The sequence below is a fragment of the Anser anser genome (genome assembly GCF_964211835.1).
Source record: "Anser anser genome assembly, chromosome: 16".
In the NCBI taxonomy this organism is placed as follows: Eukaryota; Metazoa; Chordata; class Aves; order Anseriformes; family Anatidae; genus Anser; species Anser anser.
This window is the reverse complement of record NC_139737.1, coordinates 16120640-16143299: the sequence shown is the minus strand read 5'-3', so window position 1 is coordinate 16143299 and position 22660 is coordinate 16120640. Positions and strand designations below refer to the sequence as shown.

The following is a 22660-nucleotide window of genomic DNA, read 5'->3' as shown; positions in this document are numbered from 1 at the left end:
TCTGTCCTGGTGCTTGGTATTGCCTTCCCGATGTGCAGTCCCACATCAATTTGGAAGAGCATGCTAGCTTTCAGACTGCCTGGGTTCCTGTCTGGTGTAACTATTTTACCCTGATGCATGCTCTTGTCTGTCTTGCATGGTTCTTTCTGTTTGGGCAGGGGCATGGCTCTGTCGCGTGTTTTGTGCATCTGCTAACCAGAAGTCATCACTGTCTCTTAATACGCTGTGTCTGGCTGCCTAGCCTGTCCCTCACACCACTACAGCATGTCAGCAGCTGGAAGGGCATGTTTTGGTAACTGATGGCTCTGTCTCTGTATTTTGCATGAAGTCAGTGCCCAGTTTGTACAGCGAAGAGAAATGTGCTGCCAACTATCCTGTCTGCTCGTGCCTGGGCAGGAGAGGTTTGCAGAGTAGCCTGTGAGAGCAGCTCTGAAGGTCGTGGAGGGCCAGCCATACGCTGGGAGTGCTTATAGCAGGGCTAAGAAAGCTGCATGTGGCACATGTGTGTCCGAGGGGAAGCTGAGCGTATGCTGCTGTGAGAGGACAGTAAAGCCAGCCCCACCTTGGATGAAATATAGCATGATCTCTGCGCGGGGCCAGAGCATCTTCTGCCTGGGCCAGTCAGCGCTGGCCACAGCTCCCCAGCCCCGGCCAGGTGAGTTCCCCAACTGTTCTCTGGAGCTGCTCACAGCATGAGTCCAGACCTGGAGCCAGGAGGAAGCTACAGAAGAAAGCAAGTTGCCTCTGAGACAGCCCTTGTTTGGAGCATCACATGCTGTGTGCTGCTGGGCTGTGGGCTTGGATTATCAACTCCAGCACTCAGCAGGGGCAGTTGTCTCAGAAATGCTGGGCATGTGCTGGAAACCCAAGTTTCCCCACGTTAGCCTCTGTCTGGCAGCCAAGCGTCACCGCAGCTGTCAGGAACTGAAGCAGATCATAGAAATGCCAAAGGTCACGAGAGAAATAGAATTGGTGGGTGAAGACCAATTTGCCCTGACCTGTGGTGTCTATGAATCTGTCCAAAAAATCCCTGGCAGCCTTGGGATGGAGCATGAGGTCTGATTTGAGGTATGTCAATCCTGTAGGGCTCTTTGCATGGTAGCTGTTAGCCCAGTGTAGCAGCTTGGCCTCTGCTCTTGGTCTGGTGAGGGCCAGCGTGACACTTGCAGGTTGTCGCACACAGTCGCGCTTGCAGGAGATTACAGTGGGGCCCTGGTCAGGCACACTGGTGCAGGAGGAGCACTGAAGTGTCCTCTAGGCAGGGCTGCCTTGGTGCGCCCAGGGAAGCAGGTTTCGTTGGAGCAGTGGCTGACTTCCCATGTTTCTTCTGCAGTCACGAGCCCTGAAAACGGATGCTGTGACTGTTTGCCTGGGGTTGGGCACAAAGAATCCTGAAGACGCCTCTGCTCCTCACCAGATCAGCACCCCAGAAGCAGCCCAGGTGACATGGCTGGGTCTGTCCTTTCATGGACCTGCTCCCTGATGGCTCTGCAGAGCCTCAGTCCAGGAAAAACTGGCCCCAGACACCAGTGCCGTGAGGGCCAGTGGCTGAGCCAAGACCATTGGGGTTCTCTGCTTTCTCTTGTCTTGCTGTACTCCCCAGAACATCAATTCAAAGCCTGTCCAAAGTTACTCTGCATTTACTTTTCCATGCAGGCACCCTTGAACCCCTCCCCTACACGTGCTTCCCTTGCCCAGCTTGCCATGCTGCTGCAGTGCTGGATGTGGCGATGTCTGCAGAGAGGGACGGTCACCATGTGCTCCGCACTGTGCTGCTTGGCCCACGGGCATTGCTTCCCTGACAGCAGGGAAGTAAAGCTCCATCTCTGCAGATGTAGCCCCTTCACAGGTACCTCCAGACTCACTAGGCTGCCTTTGCCTTTGGCAGGTGGAAGGAAGCGCCCTTGGCCACAAAGACGCGACAGCTGCTGCTCAGGCAGTCACCGCAGAGACTGTGCCAACAACCTCAGTAAGCGGGGCTGGCCCTCACGGTGCTGGGGCTGCGGACGTCCCGTGCCATCCCCCTGTTTTGGGGAGGGAGGCTGGAACAGGCCGTGCTGCTGGGGTGGGGAGAGGAAGACCTCGCCTTGCCAGCGAAGGCTCTGGGGCGAGCTGCCCTGCTCCAAAGCTGCCCTCTGGAGCTCGCTGCACTGGCCTGTGCGTTGTGCCAGAGCTCACCTGCCCGTGTGCTCTTCTTTCAGGATAACACCACCAAGCCTGGGAAAGGGGCTGGCCCCGTGACAGAACTTCGCTCTGTGTCACCGGTGAGTGGGGCACAGGAGGGAGGGGGGGAAGGAGAGAGGTAGGCAGTCCCTCAGGGCTGTGCTGGCCATCCCGCTGTGCAGTGTTGCAGCGCAGTGACCGTGGCTGATCCCATGGTACTGGGCGAGAGCAGAAGGGCGCGTGGGTACTGAGGGGCAAGAAGGCTGGGGAACCATGCCCGTGGTGTTTCTCCTGTGGTGGATATACACCCTGAGCATCAGCTGGAGGAGGATAATTCCCCAGAATAAAATAAAAAATAGCCCAGTTCCTGGTGAAGTCTCAAGCGGGCTGAGATATCTTTAGCACTGAGGATGCTGCCAGACTACCCAGGGCCATGCTTAACGTCTCATAACTCCGTGGAGGTGACAGCCATCAACAACCCTGCCCAGGAGCAGCCCTTCCTGTATGAAGTGTCTTCCTACTTGATTATTCCTTTGAAATGGAATCAAGCTTGGCTAAATGCCATGTGCCACCCCATGCTGGTCACCTGGTGAGCCTGGAGCCCAGGGAGGTAGTGCTTGGCTCAGGCTTCCCAGATGCTTCCACGAAAAGCAGAACAAAGTGCTGCGTTTAGGGACAGAGGAAGCCTGAGAACCCTGCCTTTACATTGGCCCTAAGGCACTGATGGGCAAGAGTGAGATGCTGTCATCTAATCATCATCTTGCTGCAGAGAGACTTTTTTTGTTGGTCTAGGCTTGGGGTAGCTGTTCTGCGCCACATGAAAACACACATCCAGTCAGAAGCACAGCACGTCATCTTTTTCCTTGCCGTGCTCTCCCCTCAGCAAGGCAGACACGCTCACCTCAGCAACATTGTCCCAGTGGGAAGGTCCCAGACCTTTGGAAGCACCAAGGGAGCCAGCCCTAAAGGCTCCCCTGTGGCAGCCCCTGCTGACACTCCTGCTCTGTCCTGCAGATCACCGGCAGCTCCACTGGGAAGGAAGTGCTCACCAGCATATTCAGTGCCACTGCAGAAACCCTCTCTACTTCCACCACTACCCATGTTACCAAGGTAAGAGCATCTCCAAACGGGGCAGCCAAGAGGGGGCTGATGAAAGCCAATGGAGTTTGAGGAAGGTGGAGTTATGCTGTTGTTGGTACAGAAGAATCACAGAATCATTCAGGTTGTAAAATACCTAAAATCATCTAGTCCAACCTTTAACCTAGTTCTAGAGTCCAACGCTTACCATGCTACTAAGTGCTACATCTACATGTTTCTTGAAGACCTGCAGGGTTGGTGACTCAACCACTTTCCTGGGCAACCTGTTCCAATGCTACACAACTCTTTCAGTAAAGAAATTTCTCCTAATATCCAACCTAAGCTTCCCCTGGTGCAACTTGATGCCATTTTCCCTCATTGCATCGCTTGGTGCTTGGGAGAAGAACACAATCCCCACCTCGCTATAGCTTCCTTTAAGGTAATTGTACAGCAAGATAAGATCTCCCCTGAGCTTCCTTATCTCTAGGCTAAACAACCCCAGTTCTGTCAGCTGCTCCTTGCAATACTTATTTTCTAGACCCCTCACCAGCTTCATTGCCCATCTCTGGACACATTCCAGGGCCTCGATGTCCTTCTTGTAGTGAGGGGCCCAAAACTGAACACAATAGTCAAGGTGCGGCCTCACCTTAGCCAAGTACAGAGGGACAATTACTTCCCTAGTCCTGCTGGCCACACTGTTTCTGATAAAAGCCAGGATTCTGTTGGCTGCCTTGGCCATCTGAGCACAACGCTGGCTCCTGTTCAGCCAGCTATCGACCAGTATCATTAATTCATCTGGCTATTAACCAATACCCCCAGGTCCCTTTCCGCCAGGCACCTTTCCAGCCACTCTTCCCCCAGCCTGTAGAGCTGCTTGGGGTCGTTGTGCCCCAAGTGCAGGACCTGGCGCCTGGGGTTGTTTTGCCCCAAGTGCAGGACCCGGCACTTGGCCTTGTTGAACTTCATACAGTTGGCCTCAGCCTATCCAGATCCCTTTGCAAAGCCTTCCTACCCTCAAGCAGATCAACATGTGCACTCAACTTGGTGTCATCTGCAAACTTACTGAGGATGCACTCGATCCCTTCATCCAGATCATTGATAAAGATGTTGAAGAGAAGCATCCCCAGTACTGAGCCCTAGGGGACATCACTTGTGACCAGCCTCCAACTGGATTTAACTCCATTCACCATGACCCTTTGGGCCTGGCCACACAGCCAGTTTTTAACCCAATGAAGTGTACAGCCATCCAGGCCTTGAGCAGCCAGCTCCTTTGGGAGAATGCTGTGGGAAACAGTGTCAAAAGCCTTACTGTAGTCTAGGTTAGACCACATCCACAGCCTTTCCCTCATCCACTGAGGGTGTCACCTTGTAGTAAAAGGAGATTAGGTTCGTCAAGCAGGGCCTGCCTTTAATAAACCCGTTCAGACTGGGCCTGATCGCCTGGTTGTCCTGTAAGTGCCGTGTGATGGCAGTCAAGGTAATCTGCTCCATGAGCTTCCCTGGCACTAAGCTCAGACTGACAGGCCTATAGTTTCCCTGATCCTCGTTCCAGCCCTTTTTGTAGGTGGGCATCATGTTTGCTAGATGCCAGTCAACTGGGACTGATAGCCAGGACTGCTGATAAACGATGGAAAGTGGCTTGGTGAGCACTTCCGCCAGCTACCTCAGTACCTTCACGTGGATCCCATCCGGCCCCATAGACATACATCTAAGTGGTCACTAACCATTTCCTTCTGGTCTTCATTCTGTGCCCCATCCCTACCTACCAGCTCAGGTGGCTGAGTACCCAAAGAATAACTGGCCTTATTTCTAAAGGCTGAGGCAAAGAAGGCATTAAATACCTCAGCCTTCTCATTTCTTGTCGCTATTTCCCTCCACATCTAATAAAGGATGGAGATTCTCCTTAGTCCTCCTTTTCCTGTATTTATAAAAACATTTTTTATTGTCTTTAACAGAAGTAGCCAGATTGAGCTCAAATTGGGCCTTGGCCCTTCTAATTTTGTCCCTGCACAGCCTCGCAACATCCTTATAGTCCTCCTGAGGGACCTGCGCCTTCTTCCAAAAGTCATAAACCCTCTTTTTCTTCCTGAACTCTAGTCACAACTCTCTGTTCAGCCAGGCCAGTCTTCTTCCTCACCAGCTCGTCTTTTGGCACATGGGGACACCCTGCTCTTTGTACCTTTAGGATTTCCTTCTGGAAGATTGTCCAGTCTTCCTGGACTCCTTTGCCCTTCAGGACTGCCTCCCAAGGGACTCTGCCAACCAGTCTCCTTAACAGGACCGAAGTCTGCCCTCCAGAAGTCCAGGGTGGTGGTTCTGGTAATCCCTCTCCTTACTTTTCCAAGAATCAAAAACTATTAATTCATGATCACTGTGCCCGAGGTGGCCTCCAACCTTCATATCACCTACAAGTCCTTCCCTATTTACAAGCAAAAGGTCCAGCTCTGTCTCTAGTCTGGCTCGCTCACCAGCTGTGTCTGGAAGTTATCTTCCACACACTCCAGAAACCTCCTAGACTGTTTCCTCTCTGCTGCGTTGTATTTCCAGCAGACATCTGGTAAGTTGAATTCCCCCACAAGAACAAGGGCTATCGATTGCAAGACTTCTCCCAGCTGTTTTTAGAATATTTCATCTGCCTCTTTGGCCTGGTTAGGTGGTCTGTAACAGACACCAACCAGGACATGTGCCTCATTGGCCTTCCCCCTAATTCTTACCCATAAACATTCAACCCTGTCATTGCCGTTATTAATCTCAAGACAATCCAAAGACTCCCTAATGCACAGGGCTGCGCCACCGCCTCTCCTTCCTAGCCTATTACTTCTGAAGAGTTTGTAGCCATCCGTTGCAGCACTCTACTCATGCGAGCTGTCCCACCATGTTTTGGTGATAGCAACTATGTCATAGCCTAGTATGTCTGCTGCACAATGGCTTCCAGCTCCTCCTGGTTGTTGCACGTACTGTGTGCATTGGTGTAGATGCACTTCAGTTGGGTTAGCGATCCTGCCACGTTTTGGGGGGCAGAGAATCCCTAATTCCTGCATGACCATTTCTGGGTACTGGTGATTTCTAACCTGTCAATGTCCCTTGTGCCTTTGGTACCACATGGCTCTCCATCCCATACCTCAACAGGGGCAGCAGACTGATGAACCTTGCTAGCACACTGTCCTTTAACCATTGTCATACCACCCCTAGGCTTGTCTCTGTCAAACCTGGTTTTATCCCTTTCTCCCTTCAAATCTAATTTAAAGTCCTGTCAATGAGCACTGCTAACTCCTGAGCAAAGATCGTTTTTCCCCTTAGAGACAGGTGAACCCCATCCATTGCTGGTGTCTTGTAAAAAGACTCGTGATCAAAGAACCCAAAGCTCTGCTGGTGACACCAGGCTCAGAGCCATTTGGTGGCTCTTCCTGCTCCTCACCTCATCAGTCCCTGCAACTGGAGGGACAGAGAACACACCTGTGCTCCTGACCCCTTAACTAGTTTCCCCAGCACCATAAAGTCTCGGACTTCGTCTTGAAACTTCATCACTGCCTACTTGAAAAAACAGTAACAGGTAATAGTCTGAAGGCTGAAACAGGGCAAGAAGTTTTCTCTTCACATCCCTAATCCAGGCCCCAGGGAGGCAGCAGACTTCCATGTGAAGTGGATCTGGTCTGCATATTGGGCCTTCTGTTCCCTTCAGAAGGGAATCTCCCACGACAATGACCTGTCTCTAAGAAGATGCCCTTCCCCTCCTTACAATCTGAGAAAGTGTCTGCTGGCCTGTGGGAGATCATCATCTGGCCCTTTGCCGCACTCCAAGAGCCCCTGGCCCAGTTCAGCCCTGCTGTGCTACCCATCCAGTGCAGCCAAGCATGACTGCAGGGGATTTCAGACAAGGATAACCTGTGTTAGACCGACTTTGGGTGTTCATCACCCCCATGGACTGTGCCCAAGTGCCATGCCCACCTCTATGCCTTGGTATATTGGGAAGGAAGGGAGTCACTGGGTCAAGAAGGAAAAGCAGAGCTTGGCATTGCTGAATTCTTTGACCTGAAGGCAGCAGTGGGGATGGAGAGACTGCATTAGGCTGCCACCAGTGTGTGTGCAACTCCCTGTCCTTTTAACTGGTGTGTGTTAATCCAGGCATACCTTGAGTCAGATCCCTTGTCCAGAAAATCCACAGCACAGCTGCCAGGTACCTCACACCAGTGCCAGAGCACCTCACCTCAGCTCAGCTATGGAAGCTGTGTTTATGTTGGTATATTGGATTTATTAGAGATGGAGTGGCTCAGGCAAGGGGGAGAGATGTTAGAAAATTAAGGAAGTATAGCTGCATCAGAGGACCTCACCCATGGCCACTTCATTCCCAAAGTAAGTACACATAAATGAAAGTAGAAACCCAGCAAGGGACCTGAGAAGGCAAGAGTGGTGCTCCACCACCTGCCTGCCACTGGCCCTTTTCCTTTGCTGTCTCATGCAGTTATTCCTACCCCCCTGTGATAAGCTGTGTTGTGCTAGCTCCAACAATGCACTGAGTCAAGCTTAGGGGGAGATACATGAAATAACCGGGGAGTTCCTAAGATGATGCTGGCCTTGTCCCTCCTCTGGTGGGCAGTTACACCTACCAGGAACTGGTTTGTTGGGTGCTCTCTGACTCCTCTCCTTCACACGCAGACAGAGGCAGCATGATGACTCTTGGCTTCTGAATCTTACTATCTGTCCTGTGATCAAACGGCTGCAGGCAGGGCCTTGTGTTAGTCTTTTTGCCGCAGAAGCCTGTAGGCTGCAAGGTGTGGGGCCGAGGCAGGGCACAGGTCCTGGGGGGCTGCAAGTGAGTGCTGTCGTCTTCTTGTGCAGACTGTGAAAGGAGGATTTTCAGAGACCAGGATAGAGAAGCGCATCATTATCACAGGAGATGAAGATGTGGACCAGGACCAGGTAGGAACAGAATACCCTGGCTTTCCCCAGCTGTGGCTGCCCCTGGCTATGTCACTCAATGCTTCTGGTTCTGGCTTGTACATGTTTGGTCCTTCACTCTGAAAACAGAGCCCTGAGGCCCCAAACCTACCAGCTCTGCACAGGCCATAGAAGAGGGCAGTTGTGTACCTCCAGGAGGTACAGTGGTACTCACGGGAAACCCTAGCTCCATCTCAGAAGGAGTGACATCAGTCATCACCCACTTGGCCTGCAAAAGGACAGGATCGTTTGGTTTATACTGAGCAAGAGTTCCCAGACCAGCTCCCATCAGCACCTGTTGCAGAAGTGAAGCAGCAGTACAGATTACGTTTCCAGTTGCCTTTTCTCTGTTGCAATACCCTGCAGTGAGACAGGTTCTCCCTTTCTTTCTTGCAGTCTTGCTATGGGTTGACTCCCTCCAGCTGACTTTGTTTTGCATCTGCCTCCTTGACAGAGGAACGAAAAGTGAAAAACTTATTGACATAAATCCTTCAGGCTGCAGGGTCATTTCCCTCTGACCTAATCCTTTGGGATTTGTTGCTTAAAAAATGAAATTGAAGTTCTAAAGTACTTTAAAGTGATCTTCAGCAGGCTCTAAAATTAATTTTTGGATTTTTTAGAATTATAATAATAAATTTAGTAAAAATACTATTTTAGTTTTTTTTCTAGGGTATTTCTGCAGAGAATTGCTGCTCTTCCTTTGCTTGGGTTTCTGAAGGGAGCCTGGGACATTGTGCATCTCTACAGAAAAGACAGCAAATGAAGGGCAGTGCACAAGGCCTCCCAGTGCTGTACAAACACCTGGTCGGTGATAGGTTCCAGCCCTTTCTGCCAGGCCATTATGTGTAGGTTCAGCTTTGAATCTCTGCATCTGTGCCTGCCTGGAATCCCATTCAGCTCCAGCTGCTTTCTATCTGCTGGTTGAGAGCAATGCTAGTACCAGACTTCATGGAAATGTCAATGAATACTTTCATCATTCTGATTTTAGGCACTGGCTTTAGCAATCAAAGAGGCAAAACTACAGCATCCTGACATGCTGGTAACCAAAGCTGTGGTATACAGAGAAACAGAACCTTCTCCAGAGGAGAGAGACAAGAAACCTCAGGTAGGTGGAGAAGTTATCAGGTACAGCTTATACCTGCTGTGTAAGAGATGTATGTAATAAAGTGTGTCAGCATGTCCCTTACACCGTATCGTGTGGAATAACGCAGTGGAGTCCTTTGCAGAGGTTCTTCACTGATGCTTGCCTAGGTCTCCATACGATTGCATAGGCAGAGCATGCATTTCCACAGTGCATGGGCTTTGCTCACCTTCCTGCTCAAACAGCCTGGGCACATTTCCACAGCTAGTCATGGTTGCTGTTTGGGACTGACCCCACCAGCTGCAGGTGCTGGTAGCAGTTGTGACACTGGAGTGACACAGGAGGTAGCTTTGTGACACAGGAGTGGCAGCTCTTGGCCAGCAGTTCCAGTATGATGGTGATTGCAGGCATGGCCACATGGCTGTGGTTATAAAGCCAGTGCCACATCACCAGAAGCAACGTTGTATATGTCGCCTTGCTCTCCTGCTCAGCAGAGGGGTCAGAATCATTTGCGTGTAAAGAGGAAGGACCTGCTCATCTCCCTGGGGCAGGGAGTGAGAGAGGTGATACCAATGTGGATAGGCTGAGAAACTTGGCAACAGGTTTTGTAAAGCCATTCCCAAGTATCAGACCGGTATTTGCAAAAGAGTTTTTTTTTAATCCCATCCCTGTTCTCCAGGTTGTCCTTTTAGAACCACGCAGGTGCAGGCAGCAGCACACAAGGTTTGCGTCTCCCCGCAGATACCTCAAAGCAGATACAGCTCCACACAGTTTTCTCCAGGGCAAAACTGGCTTAAGGAGTCCTGCTCCACTCTTACCCCCTTACTCTGACCCCTTTGCTCCGGCATCAGATTGCTACAGCTATTTTGTAGCAAGCTGTACAGCAAGGCCATGGCACCTTTCAACAAACTTCTGTAACAGGGCAGCTAAGGGGCAGAGGAGCATGCTGAAGAAGGGAAGGGGAACTTTTGAAGGTAGCTTCACTACTGAAAAATGTTTGAGGAGCTCAGTTGCGAGCTAGACAGTGCACTTCAAGAGGCCTCTTGGAAATGTGATTTCATGTTTCTTTATTATATGAAGATTTTCAGTTTGGAAGGTCAGAAAAGGCTGTTGCATCTGTCTACTCTTACTTCCTTTAACACAGCACAAATAAGCCTAGACATTTCTGCACCTCTTAGGGAGCCACTCAATTATCATTTAATGGCCTAAAGTAATCAGTGATCCACTGATATCTCCCCCATACAGCAACACCAGCTCAGTGAACTAAGAGGTCCTTCTCATGACCAGACATCCTGGTAAAGAAATGCAAACAGTGTCCCTAAATGTTCGCAAATTTACTGTCCATTGCCCTCATACAAACAGGAAGCCTGTTGTAGTTGAATGAGTCAGGAAGGGAACACCCCATGACCAGTCATTTTCATCTGCCTTGTACAGGAATCTTGACCAACATGTTCTTGGAAGTCAACATCTGTATTCAAACCTGGAGAACAGTGAAGAAGGAGCCTTCATGCTGGATTTGTCAGCAAGACATAGACATCCTGGCTGCAATGTTTATGGCGAGAGACAAAATTTTTAAAAAAGGAATAGCAAATATATTATATATATATATACATACATACACACACACACACATATATATATATATATAAAAACAGGAAACAAAATGCATCCTTGCACTGCTGCTATATGCTGGAAATGAATAGCAAACAACACCAACAACAAACAAAACCACCCTCTTTGCAGATAAATTGAAGAATTTACTGGATTGGTGATAAAATAAGATCATAAAAACATAATAACAATAATACAGTAAGCCACCATCTTGCATGTTACATTAAAGGATACACAATCATGAGTTCATTTGTTGCACATTAAATGGAAAGGAAAACTGCTTTGCAACAAAGCAAGAAATAAGCAAACTGAAATAAAACAAACACAAGCAGAAGCAAAACCATTCCCCACCTCTGGAAAGAAGAGAGAAAAACATTGAGTTTATTACTTTAGAGTTATTTTCCGATTCGGAAGTTTGATTTCGCCCTTCTCCTCATTCCATGCTGGTTCTTTTGCATCTTTTGGGGTTCTGTTAACTCTTCCCCTTCTCTGTGCACTTGTCCAACCTCTTGTTCTCTGAAGGTATTTAAGAATTGATTTCATTTCAAACAAAACAAATGATATGTATATGGTTTCTCATTTATAAAAATGCAGCCTGTAGGGGTTTCATATGGATGTGCATTTAAGTTATGTATATTATTATATATAACAAGGGGGGAGGGGGGGAACAATACTGAAATAATTCAACAGCACTGGTAAATATGATGACATTTTTAAATTATTACCTATTTGATTGACTGTGGTTGGTGTATTTTGAGACTCTTAGATCACATTGGGACTCTTAGTCCTGCAAGAAGAGAACAGGGAAGGTGTCAGCCGCTGCTGTTTGGAGGGAGGAAGGGGAGAGAGAGAGGTGGGAGAAGTCCTGCTGACTGATCCACGTGACAGAGGAGAGCTGGGTTTCCTGTTGCAGTATGTGGTGTTTGGAAAAGGTTGCTCAGTGGTGAGTTGGAAGGGCAAGGAAGGAGGTTCAGGCTGCTCCTGCAGCCCGAGATCCTCTCCCTGGCTCCCACCCAAAGGCATCAGCGTCAGCTGGGATCAAGGTTGCAGCTGCAGGACTGTGTTCATCGCTTCTCTTCAGCTCATTGAGCTGTGAAGACTTTTGGGTTGTTTTGGATTGATTTGGATTGTTTCTGGATCCCAGTAATGCAGTTACTCAAGATTTGTAGTAGGAAGGGTTGGAGGCAGAGTAGTTGTTTCTGCCCTGCTTTCCTGCTGCCCAGGGTGCGATGGTTAGTGGTGGTGATGGCAGTCTTTCCCTGTCCTTGCCTCCAGGTGCTGCCCAAGGGCAGGCAGTAGAGAGACCACGTTGTCTCCATCACTGCAGTGTCCCAAGTGTACAAGGCTGGATGACAGAGCCTGGTCCTTCTATGTAGGGAGGCGTGTGTCAAGGAGATACCAGTGAAGCTGCCTGCCCCACAACTCACGATGACTCTGCCTTTAGAGACAGGCCTTCTCTATGGCTGCCTTTGGAAGGGGATTATGGGCCAAGCCCAGGGTCTTGTACACTGTGAACCAGGCAGTTAGAGTAGACTTGGAACAAAAATCAGAAAGGAAAGGAAATTAACACATTTCCGTTTTGGGATTATCTCTATCTCCTGTGTAAACAGAAGGGCCCACAGTTCTGCACCATTTTGCCTTTAGTCTCCCATCCTTCACACAGACTGCCCAGAAATAGGTGCATTTAACCGGTTTCTGCAATGGATCTGAGGATGACAGTGAGCAGGGAGAGCCTGAGCCATTAGGATGTTGTGGGCAGACCTCCCTTACCAAATCTTCTGTCCTGGTCTCTGGCAGCCTTGGATCACCAGCTGCTTGCTATTATGTCCTCATGAAGTCTGTTCTCCTTCCGGTGTATAGGTTTCCCCTGCAAGCATTGAAGACTTGAGCACAGGCTACTTGGACAGTGGACAGAGTTGATGGCTGATGCCAGTGCAGTCATGTTCCTGGAGAAGTTGGTTGTGGGGTCTCCCTCAGCTTCTGTCTGAGTACGTTCATCTGCTTGTGACCTGCTGCTTTTAGAGACCAGACCCCAAAACAGAAAGAATTAAGGCAGTTGCAAAGAGGCTAATTTTCTCTCTTTCCTTTTTATATACACACAAGCCAGCTGTCAATAGCAGTCACACTTTCAGAGAGACACACCGGGTGACAGAGGACCAGTTCTCAGTGCCTGCACAGGGCATCTAGCCCTTCTCGCCTATTAGCAATGATCTGCACACCGTGCTGGTTGTTCTTCAGCACACTGTAGTTCATACTCAGAGGAGCCCACGTGGCTTTGCTACCCTTACAAACAACCACAGGCTACTCTGAAGATAGATACCTGCTTTTTTCATCATGTGTACCATTATTAAAATGAAGGTTACTGTTAAAATTAGTGGCCTTACACAGTTAGAATTGATGTGAGTTTGGACTCAGACTAGTTATGTGTGGAGTGAGTGGATCCAGTTCCCTGGCTTCCGCAGCTTGTTTAATGGGGGAGACAATGTTCAAAAAAAAAAAAAAAAAGGGAAAAAAAAAAGAAAAAAAAGGAAAAAAGCTCACTGCTTGTTCACCTGGTGAGGTGCGGGTTTCTGCTGCTCAGCAACAATTGATGCCCCTGTGGGCTTGGCTCTTGCAGCCTGCCCCTCGTGTTGCTGCCATTTTGGATAGCTGATTACCATTTGTTTTCTTCCAGGGGCCTTTCTGTTGAAAGGGATGAGAGACATGAGTGCCTGTTTTTACCTGATCCCATAAATCCATTCCAAACCTGGCCTGCAATTGCATGAGTAATATTAACAGTAACAATAACAATAAATATTTATTTTTATTTGAAAAGCACCTTACCAACCAACTGCAGTGCTCTGTTGTTCCTTCACTAACTCCCCTTTTCTCTTCCCTTGTTCTTCTTCTCCCCCCTTCAGTCATACTCCTTTTCAGTGCTCGGTGGTGTATGCGTGTGTGCTCACTGTTCTTGTATTCAATAAAAGTGAAATAAATGTGTTTGATGCTAAACCAGTTTGTGGCCTCATTGGACTCTTTCCCACCAAGAGGATGGACAAATTGGGGGAAGTGGGCATGTCCAACCAGGTTTTCTGCACATTAAAACACTGGACTCTCTCCTGTCTATAGTGAAGGCGCCAGTTTGGGTATTGCTGTCTAATGGGGAGGTGAAAGAAAGCCAGGTGTTCTTTATAGCTTATCCCTCAGCTCTGGCATGTGGTGTGTTTGTATGATGCAGTGAAGAAGGCTAGTGGTTGTGAAGGTGTTCAAAACACAGGGAGGAGGGGGCTGCGCTTGTCTTTGAGGAGCTTCCTCTGTCCCGGGAGGTGATGATGCTGTCTGGGTGTCTGTCCCGGGCTCTCGGTCTGTCTGTCCCCCCACGGGGCTCTGGGTGTGCAGCTGGGGGTGACTGCCAGCTTCGGGGCTGGATAAGCGACAGGCTCTCCTGGGGAGGGGGACGCGACTTTGGGTCGAAACGAGGCAACTGCTGGCCTCGGACCGGGCGGCAGGCCCGGGGCGTCTCTAGGAGCCGCGGGGAGGAGCAGGGGTGCGGGGGGCCACAGGAGAAGGCTGCTGGCCGGCAGGCGTGGCGCCCGCGGGGAGGCCTGCAGCAGCGTGGGACCGTGGGCGGGAGGAGGATCCTCGCCCGGGGCGTCGGGGCTTCGAGAACCCTTGAGGCACCCCTACGAGGTGCGGGGAGCCCCACAGAGCCTTTGGGGCCCGAGCGGGGGGCAGGAGCAGCGGGGAAGGCGGCCGCGCCCGGAACGGCCGTGCCGCGGCGTGGGGCTGCCCGGGCGCTTTCGGGGAAGGACCGGGCGGGGAGGAGCGGGGCAGGGCCGCCTTTCTCTGCGGCGCCGCCCGGCTGTGGCGGTCGCGGCCTGCCGAGCAAAGCCGAGCCGTGCCCCGCCGTGCCCCGCTCCGCCCGCGGCCGGGCCATGGCGGGGCCGCAGCTGGACGCCGAGCTGGCCAAGCGGCTCTTCTTCGAGGGCGCCACCGTCGTCGTGCTGGGCGTGCCCGAGGGCACCGAGTTCGGCATCGACTACAACAGCTGGGCCGTGGGCCCCCGGTTCCGCGGCGTCAAGATGATCCCCCCGGGCGTCCATTTCCTCCACTTCAGCGCGGCCAGGGGCGCCGGCAGCCGGGAGACGGGGCCGCGGGCGGGCTTCTTCCTGAGCCTGCAGCGCCGGGAGGTGCGGGTGCTGCGCTGGGACGCCGGCAGCGAGGCGGTGGACCTGGCGCCCCCGGCCCCGGGGGAGGCCGAAGCCCTCAGGGAGAACCTGCAGGAGATGGACAGGTTCCTCGGGCCCTACCCTTACGAGACCCTGAAGAAATGGATTTCCCTCAGCAGCTTCATCAGCGAGCCGGTGATGAGGAAGCTGCAGCCGGAGAGCGGGCAGATCACCGCCTTCTCCGAAGTGCTCCCGGTTGCGGCAGGGAAGCGCCCCGAGGACCGCGCGGGGCAGAACCGGCCCCCGTACGACACGGGGTGCAAGAGCTATGCCGAGGGCATGGCACGGCTTCCCGAGATGAAGCCGAGGGCTGGCACCGAGATCCGATTCACGGAGCTGCCGAAGCAGATGTACCCCGATGGAGCTACTCCAGAGGAGATAACCAGGCACAGCATGGACCTTAGCTACGCTCTAGAAAAAGTGATTGACCAGCGATATGCCAGCCGGCCTCAGGATTTGCTCGGTGAGTACAGAGTATCCCGCTTAGGCACTTACAAAAAATGAAGTCGTCTCAATGTAAAAATGAGAGCCCCAGCACGAAGCCTTAAGTTGTTGCATGGACCTTGTTCACGTGTGCCCTTTTAACTGTGTGACTGCGCGGGATGGAGGAGGTTTGGGGGGGCTGCAGTCTCTGCAGGGCCTGTACTATCAGCAATGGTACCGGGGTGTGAGTGCTCGCATTCATAGTGTCTGTAGCTGCTGATTGCCACGTTTGCTTCTCTTGCTCCTGGGTGCTGCACTAATACATTTAGAGCCTGGATTGCCTCCCATTAAGTCAAAAGCATCCACCGCAGCTGGCTGTGGTTGGGGGGCACTGCAGATCCCCCCCGGCAAGCAGGCACAGCATGCTGCTGCTGGTGCGCGGGTACCAGCCTGGCAATTTGACTATGAAATGATTTGAGGACAGAGCCAGCAGGGTCCTGGGAGCATTGAACAGGGCTGAACATTGCAGTTCTCAGATTCTTGTCCCCTTCCTGGTGGTGCGCTGGTATCGGTTCACCAACAGGCACCAGCAGGGAGGCACGTGGTGCACCTGTACTGGAGCTGCGCCTCCTGGTCACAGCGCTGTAATTACTGGCTAGCCTTCTCTGACAGCTTGTGATACAAATAAATGTCAAGTCTGTGGCAGTCCCGGGGGTGCGTTCAGTGGCAGCATGGACAAAGGACATGAGACAGAGCGTCAGGATTGCTGAGCTTTGGAGTAAGCCTTTGTTTTTCCCTTCATCCATCTTTTCTATATTAGTGTTATATAGTTCATTCTTTATCAAAATTGTTGTAGACAGATTACATCAGAGCTGATTACATCATCATATGTTAAGTTTCCCAGAGCCCTGGGAAATGGAGACACCATTTTTCTGGCTGATGCTAGGCATCCAGTGAGACCATGTCCTGGCTCTTAATTCAATGATCGAAAAATATCCATTAATGCACGGCTCACCTCTTCCAGTATTCCAGCACCCTTCTGCTCAGAGGCATTTGCACTCCTGTATGGCTTTAGAAACCCAGGCGCAGGAGGAACAAATGCTCGCAGAGTACCAGCCGTGTCTGTTTTTATAATCATGTATCCTGAGTGGTCTTAAGAACATGGACGACACTGGAAGTCCTAAGGTAGCTCTGTACTCTGATTCCCAGCAAAGTCACTCTCCATAGACGATCATTTGAGTTACAACGAGCTCTGCACAGTTATGCTAAAGCTGAAGAGCAGAGCATTAGGAAATAGCATTTGGAGTATCGATTGCTGTTAGCAGAATCGCTTGGTGGGCAGAATGTTGTTTATATGCAGAAGTTAAACCCAGCATCTGTGCAGTCATTTACAAAGCTTTTAAGGGGACGTGTACTTTGGATATGCTTTAACTTATGTAGGTTTTATTTTGTTTTCCTTGATATGTGCAGCTGAGTTGCAGTTTGCTTTTATCTGCTTCCTGATTGGGAACGTATATGATGCATTTGAACACTGGAAAAGACTCTTAAATATTCTGTGCCGTTCTGAAGTTGCCGTTGGAAAGTATCAAGACCTTTACACCAATCTCATCTTTGTGCTGTATCACCAGCTCAATGAAATCCCATCTGATTTTTTTGTGGACATCGTCTCCCAGGACAACTTTTTAACCAGCACCTTACAGGTACGTCTGTGACTATCCCTTGAAAAATGGGAGCGGGAGGAGAGGGCTTACAGGACATCAGAGCAAATTCAGGGAGAAGCTTCCAGAGGAAGTAAGCTGCCGGTGAGCTCCGTCAAAGATAGGGAACGTGTGTTCTCTAAGGACACCTATGTTTTCTTTTACTTTTTCCCTGTTTTATTTACACAGAAATGCCACTTGCTTGTCATCCCCGAGCTTGATCTGATGATGAGTTTAAAGTATTGATCTTTTGCCTAGAAGAGTTTAATGTATTATCAATTTGAGTTAGTCCACATGCACAGAGGCCAGAAAAGTGAGGCAGTGAGGTGAAAGGCAAATGAAGATAGCTACAACACAGACTGGGGACTGTGTCTGTTTTGTTGTTTTCCTTGCAAATAATGCTGGAAGTCACCTGGTACATTAGCACAGTTTTAGAGTTCTGGAGCGGCTCATCTAATACAACTGGATTGTACCAGCATACTTTTTCTAAAAATGATTCGAGCTTTTAGCTGCATTAAGCTGAACAACTGTGAGAGAGGCTGAGCAAGTGCAAGGTGATGTCTGTTGATATTTTTTAATGTATTTATTTTTTAGATTTTCTTCCCCCAAATACCATTCATTTAAAGAAAAGGAAAGAAAAAAAAGTGTAGCATAAAAGACTGATGATGATAATTTTTGGTCAGCTTGAATGGTATGCTTAGCATGCAGATAAGTTGAAGTTAAAACTTATTGAGCTTAGGGCATTGATAGTATTTAAGAGGCCTTGCCATTCCTGCTAGCCTTATACAAAGGTGAAGGTTTCCTAGAATCAAATTCTTATTCATAGGAAATCTATGGTTAGTCCAAAATGTAGAAATACTCTTCTATACTGAGGTGGGCCTGAGCAAACCTATAAACCAGCAGCAGTAAAGCCACTTAACTTCCACTCACTTTAACCGTGCGAACAGATCAGCAAGTAGACAGAAATTTTATATCTAAGAAAAACTTAGATTTTAAAAAAAAAAAAGCCATAACCAAATACACTGGTAAAACTCAGCAATAGAAACTTAATCCCAGCAGGAACCAGTAGTAAGTTATGTTAGAGATGCTTGTGGCAAATTGGTATTGCATTCTCCTTTCTCAGGGAATGGCTTCTTTTCTCTAGCTGTAACTCCAAGATCCTGCTGTACATTTTGGGGGGTGGGGGGGAGGAATAGGTGTTAGTTTTTAACTTGCTGGGTAAAGTGATATGGAAGCATCGCTTTAATCAAGTGACTGACTTCACTTGACCCCACTAGAATTTTTAAGAATTCAGATTTACAAAATTCTTGTGTGTGTGTTTTTTTCCTATTTTATTTTATTTTTGTTGGTGTTTTTTTTCCATCCCGTTACAGCACTGGAAAATCTGCCTCTATTTGCAGCATACTCACCGAGCAACGCTTAGCCCTGTGAAGTTACAGCAGTAGAAGGAATGTGTCAACCAGCCATTCTTTCCATCTGATGGAAATTTTGGAAACATTCTGTCTTGCTGGTTCTCTTTCCTTTTTGGGCACCTGAGTATTGCATGCCCTGCGATTTCATCCGTCTTTGCTTTTTATGTAAGCTGATGCCCTTAGCGTGGCTGTGTTGGCTTCAGTGATCACCGTTAATCCCTAGCAGGAGTCACCACACTCTTAGTAATGAAAAAGAAATTTGCCTTACGGTTGAACTGAGCCTCTTCTTGCTAAGAGTCCTCTGCGTCCCTGCTCCTGTGGGATTTCACGGATGTGCTGAAACAGTGCCAGGGACTTGTGTTACCCATTCTCTTGGTGTGCACAGTCATCAGCGTTAACAGCCTTACCTGGATGTGGGCAGGTGGATGGAAGTGCCAAATGGGAGAGGCTGGGGGGTGTTATCTGTGTGTTCAGCTTTGAGTGCAGCGATTTTATCTTTAGAGTTTGATCTAAAGCAGGAAGAGTGCAGAATAACCTCCATTGAGTATTGCAACCCTGACAGTGTTCAAAGAAAGAAAGATTGATGAAATAAGTAGTTTAATGTGCAATTCGTTGAGGAGAAGTGGGAGGTATAATCTTTTAATCTTTTTTGTCGTAGCGGTCTTTCTGTGTAAGGGAGCTGTGTTACCACGAGTTAGTTTTACACTACAACAATCAGGGAATGGGCAAATGATCATAAGCAAAGCAACAAACTTTGCCGTTCATTGTCAGTGTTTTATGCAGCTGTCAGTGGGTCTCTTCCAAGTAAGAATTTGTTTTTTTCCCCAAGCAGTTTTTCCTTCAGTTCCATTGTGCGATGAAATTTTTCTTTGACTTTGAAATATAAATTTCTTCCTATGGAAATGAACTCTGGACCACACGTTCGGTGTAGGATCAGAAGTGGGCTGATGTGAGATGGGATTTCGGGCTAAATGCCCTGTTTAATCATACACAGGTACTTTAACTCGTAAAATGCCAACAGAAGGCTGTGAATTTATGAAAAGTTTATAGATTTGTGCGTGTTTGAATGGTGGAGAGGAGCCACCCTCAAAGGTTATTCCAGATTTCAGTGCCCTGTGCTGAAATGTATAGCTGTGCTTGGAATAACTGGACTTTTTCAAGAGAGCTCCCATTCCTTTCTTACCTTCAAGGCATTTTGTTGCATTTCCTCTATGTTTCCTAAGGTGTTGATTATACAATATTGCAGAAATATGCGGGGAGATCTCGTGGTCCATCCAACCGTGAAAAAAATGGGTATAATTACCTGTTGGCCTTGTTGATTCATGCTGTAAAATTGCATATGTGGCAGATAAAAATTCAGTCTCTTTTTTTTTTTTACCCTCCTGCTCTGCCAGAGGGGTTTTTTTGCTCACAGTTAAGCATATTTCAGAATTCTGCAATACATATTTAATAACACATATATACGTTTGCTTGAAACAAAGTTTCAGTTTCCTCAGTGCAAATATTTCTAAGGCTAACTGAGTGGAATACAAGCAGAACGTCTGTCTGTCTTGGCTGTGGGATGAGAGACAAAGTGCAGGCTTTGCACTTAGGTTGCCCCAAAGCTGGTTTCCAGGATGTCTGATCCTTTTCCAGTGGACCTAACTTTAAACTTCACCTGGTACACACTGTTGATGATGCACAGTTTGTGCCACAGCTGAGTTCTTACTGACATTTACTCTGTTCTTTCAGGTGTTTTTTTCCTACACATGCAATGCTGCCGTTGAAAGGACCCTGAGGAAAAAGGCTGAAAAATTCAAGGCTCACCTAACGAAGAAATTTAAGTGGGACTTTGAGGCAGAGCCTGATGACTGTGCTCCTGTAGTGGTAGAATTTCCTGAGGGTGTGCAGGTGGACTAAGCAAATCACCCACTTAAAAACAGCTTTTTTAAAGAACTTTTTCTCTACACCCTCTTTAACTTTTCCAGCTTCCTAAAGTCTGTTTCTGCAGCTAATTCCTCTTTATGCTGTAGAAACAGATGTAGAAAACACGGAAGGAGGAAGGATTCGTCACCTCATGAGAAGATCAGAGTTACTGGAGCTGTTTGAATATAGTCGTATGGATGCTTTGGACACTTTGTTTCTGTTTTCTAGCTCTTCTGCAGCAACTTCTCATTCTGTACTGAACCAACTTCTAGATCCTTGGTCTCTTCTGTCCTCCTGGACCGGAGGTCACACCCAATTCAGACAGAAACTGCATTTAACGCTTGGAGCCTTTACCGATCCTGTTTGATGTCTCAGGAGTGAGGAGTGGATGCCCACAGTAGGTCATCACAGCTTTTTGCAGCCTGAGCCCAAACTGTGAATGGAGAACTTCTGCTTTTCTAGGCTTGAATTACAGGAATATAACCTGAACTGTTTCAAAACTGTTGGAGACTTATGCTGCTTACTGTGATTTGTTCCCCTGTTGTGGTGGAGGACTCAAAGCCACAGCAGAATTCAGGCCCATTTTATACCACTTTTATACCGCTAATACTGAGATAGATTTTCTTCTAATTCTGTTGAAGCTTTTGTATTTACTGCAGATGCTCTGTTTAGCATCAAAGAATGTTAACAAAGAATGTTAAAAGTTTGATAATTAGAAATATAATGACTGGACAATAGTCACACAGGTTGGAACAGAGGAGAGCCAGTTTGAGATAAAAGGTCAGACTTTCACGTGAACTGGACACTTCTGCTTTGTTGTGAACAGAAATCTCAAGTGCTTTCACAGGTGCCCAAGGTAGGCTGTAAGAAAATTCTGTGGGGCTCATTCAGAGCTGCACAAGGATTTAGTCTTGTAACTTGCTTGTTACTTTCTTAGCTGTTAGACTCCTTCAGGTATTTGTATGCATGTCTAACAAGATAACATGCTTGTTAGTCTGTAACATTTAAAATAAATTTTACTCTCTTGGCCTTGCCTACAGAAAACATCTGTACAAATTTTTTATGAGTTATTTAGCCCAAGCTTTTAGTATTATGACACTGGCCTGTCCCTCGCATTGGGATGTCCAGTGTCCCCAGAAGTAGCATCACAACGGTATCCGTGGCATCAAAGGACAACTCATAGTGTAATGGTACATGGCATGATGCAGAGATGTTCTGGGAAGGGGGTATGTGGTGGTATAATCAGGAACTTACCACAGGAATCAGCTGTCAGAAGCCTTCGTGTGCTGCTTCATTACCATTTCCTCACTTTCCTCGTGGGCTTCAAACTCCATTACTCTGTTGTCTTTATTTATCCATTTTAAATAGACTCAGTATTGACCGAAGGCTCTTAGGGGAGGTTACTCCGATTTGGTGAGTGTTTTGTTCTTAAATCTTTCTTTACATGCTTTTTTGTCCTTGAGATCTTGTATACTGTATGACTGTGCTCTTCTCCTGCCTTGCTCTTTGTTTGCTTATATCCACAGGGAGTACTGTCTTCGCAGTTGCCATTTGGACAAATAATTTGTAAGGAGTGTTCCCAGATTTGATGAAAGATGCCTTTCAGTTTGTTGGCTCTTTGCACCAACCTGATGACTGGTTCTGTTGCTTTGGAGCAGAACAGCGGTTACTGATGCAAGGAAGCAGCAAAGGTAGCATGGAGCCCGGGGGCCTTCCTGTGGGGAAGGGAACCAGGAGGATTAGCGCTCTGGTTTTCCTGGCTCAAAACCAGCCTGTCCCAGCAGTCTCAGTGACTCTCAGCAGGCTGTCCTGGCACTGCTCCCACTCGTTTGATGGATAGGTTACTCTGAGCGTGTCTTAGGCAATTAATTATCGGTTTTTGTTTTTGAGACTTAACAAAATATGTAAGAGCCAGATTCCTATAATGAACTACACTGTTAGCGACCAAGAACAGAAAATGTAATTGTCCTTCCATTGTGCTTTTTTTTTATTTTTTCTTTTTGCAAGGTTGTAATAGGGAGAGGTAATATCTTTAATTAGACCCACAAAGCAGGTGGGGAAGAAATAGGCCTTTGGGGACACTGTTGTTAGATGTGGAACAGAAGCAGTGAACGTTCAGCTAAATACAGGTTGAGGTCAGGTGCT

General features: G+C 48.4%; 2 protein-coding genes across 22 annotated transcripts in view; both read left to right on the top strand.

Moving 5' to 3' along the window:
* The window catches only part of EPB41L1 (erythrocyte membrane protein band 4.1 like 1), an 80301-nt gene extending 66436 nt beyond the window's left edge, over positions 1-13865 (top strand). For 13 of the 19 annotated variants that reach the window (XM_083801335.1, XM_083801331.1, XM_083801340.1 and 10 more), the window contains 7 exons: positions 1334-1441; positions 1889-1969; positions 2202-2264; positions 3178-3273; positions 8080-8160; positions 9167-9283; positions 12731-13865. In XM_083801335.1, the coding sequence (XP_083657461.1) occupies positions 1334-1441; positions 1889-1969; positions 2202-2264; positions 3178-3273; positions 8080-8160; positions 9167-9283; positions 12731-12790 (606 nt within the window). In that variant the 3' untranslated portion in view covers positions 12791-13865. Of the gene's footprint in view, positions 1-1333; positions 1442-1888; positions 1970-2201; positions 2265-3177; positions 3274-8079; positions 8161-9166; positions 9284-10693 lie in introns of all 19 variants that reach the window. The other 6 variants (XM_083801332.1, XM_083801334.1, XM_083801325.1 and 3 more) reach the window with 3 other exon arrangements.
* A 534-nt stretch (positions 13866-14399) lies between these two features.
* On the top strand, positions 14400-21559 carry AAR2 (AAR2 splicing factor). Of its 3 annotated transcripts, none has more exons than XM_083801345.1 (3): positions 14400-15541; positions 16942-17201; positions 18572-21559. In XM_083801345.1, the coding sequence occupies exons 1-3, from the start codon at positions 14785-14787 to the stop codon at positions 18641-18643; spliced, it is 1089 nt and encodes a 362-aa protein (XP_083657471.1). In that variant the 5' UTR covers positions 14400-14784; the 3' UTR covers positions 18644-21559. The 3 variants fall into 3 exon arrangements, with proteins under 3 accessions (XP_083657471.1, XP_083657469.1, XP_083657470.1); XM_083801343.1 differs by having other exon boundaries at positions 14421-15541; positions 20342-21559; XM_083801344.1 differs by having other exon boundaries at positions 14439-15541; positions 16972-17201; positions 20342-21559.
* The last annotated feature ends 1101 nt before the right edge of the window (positions 21560-22660 follow it).

Coding starts and splice junctions, on each gene's coding strand:
- AAR2 (XM_083801343.1), top strand. CDS start 14,785: ATGGCGGGGCCGCAGCTGGACGCCGAGCTGGCCAAGCGGCTCTTCTTC. Junction 15,542..16,941: donor CCGGCCTCAGGATTTGCTCG/GTGAGTACAGAG, acceptor TAACTTATGTAG/GTTTTATTTTGTTTTCCTTG. Junction 17,202..20,341: donor TTTTAACCAGCACCTTACAG/GTACGTCTGTGA, acceptor CTGTTCTTTCAG/GTGTTTTTTTCCTACACATG.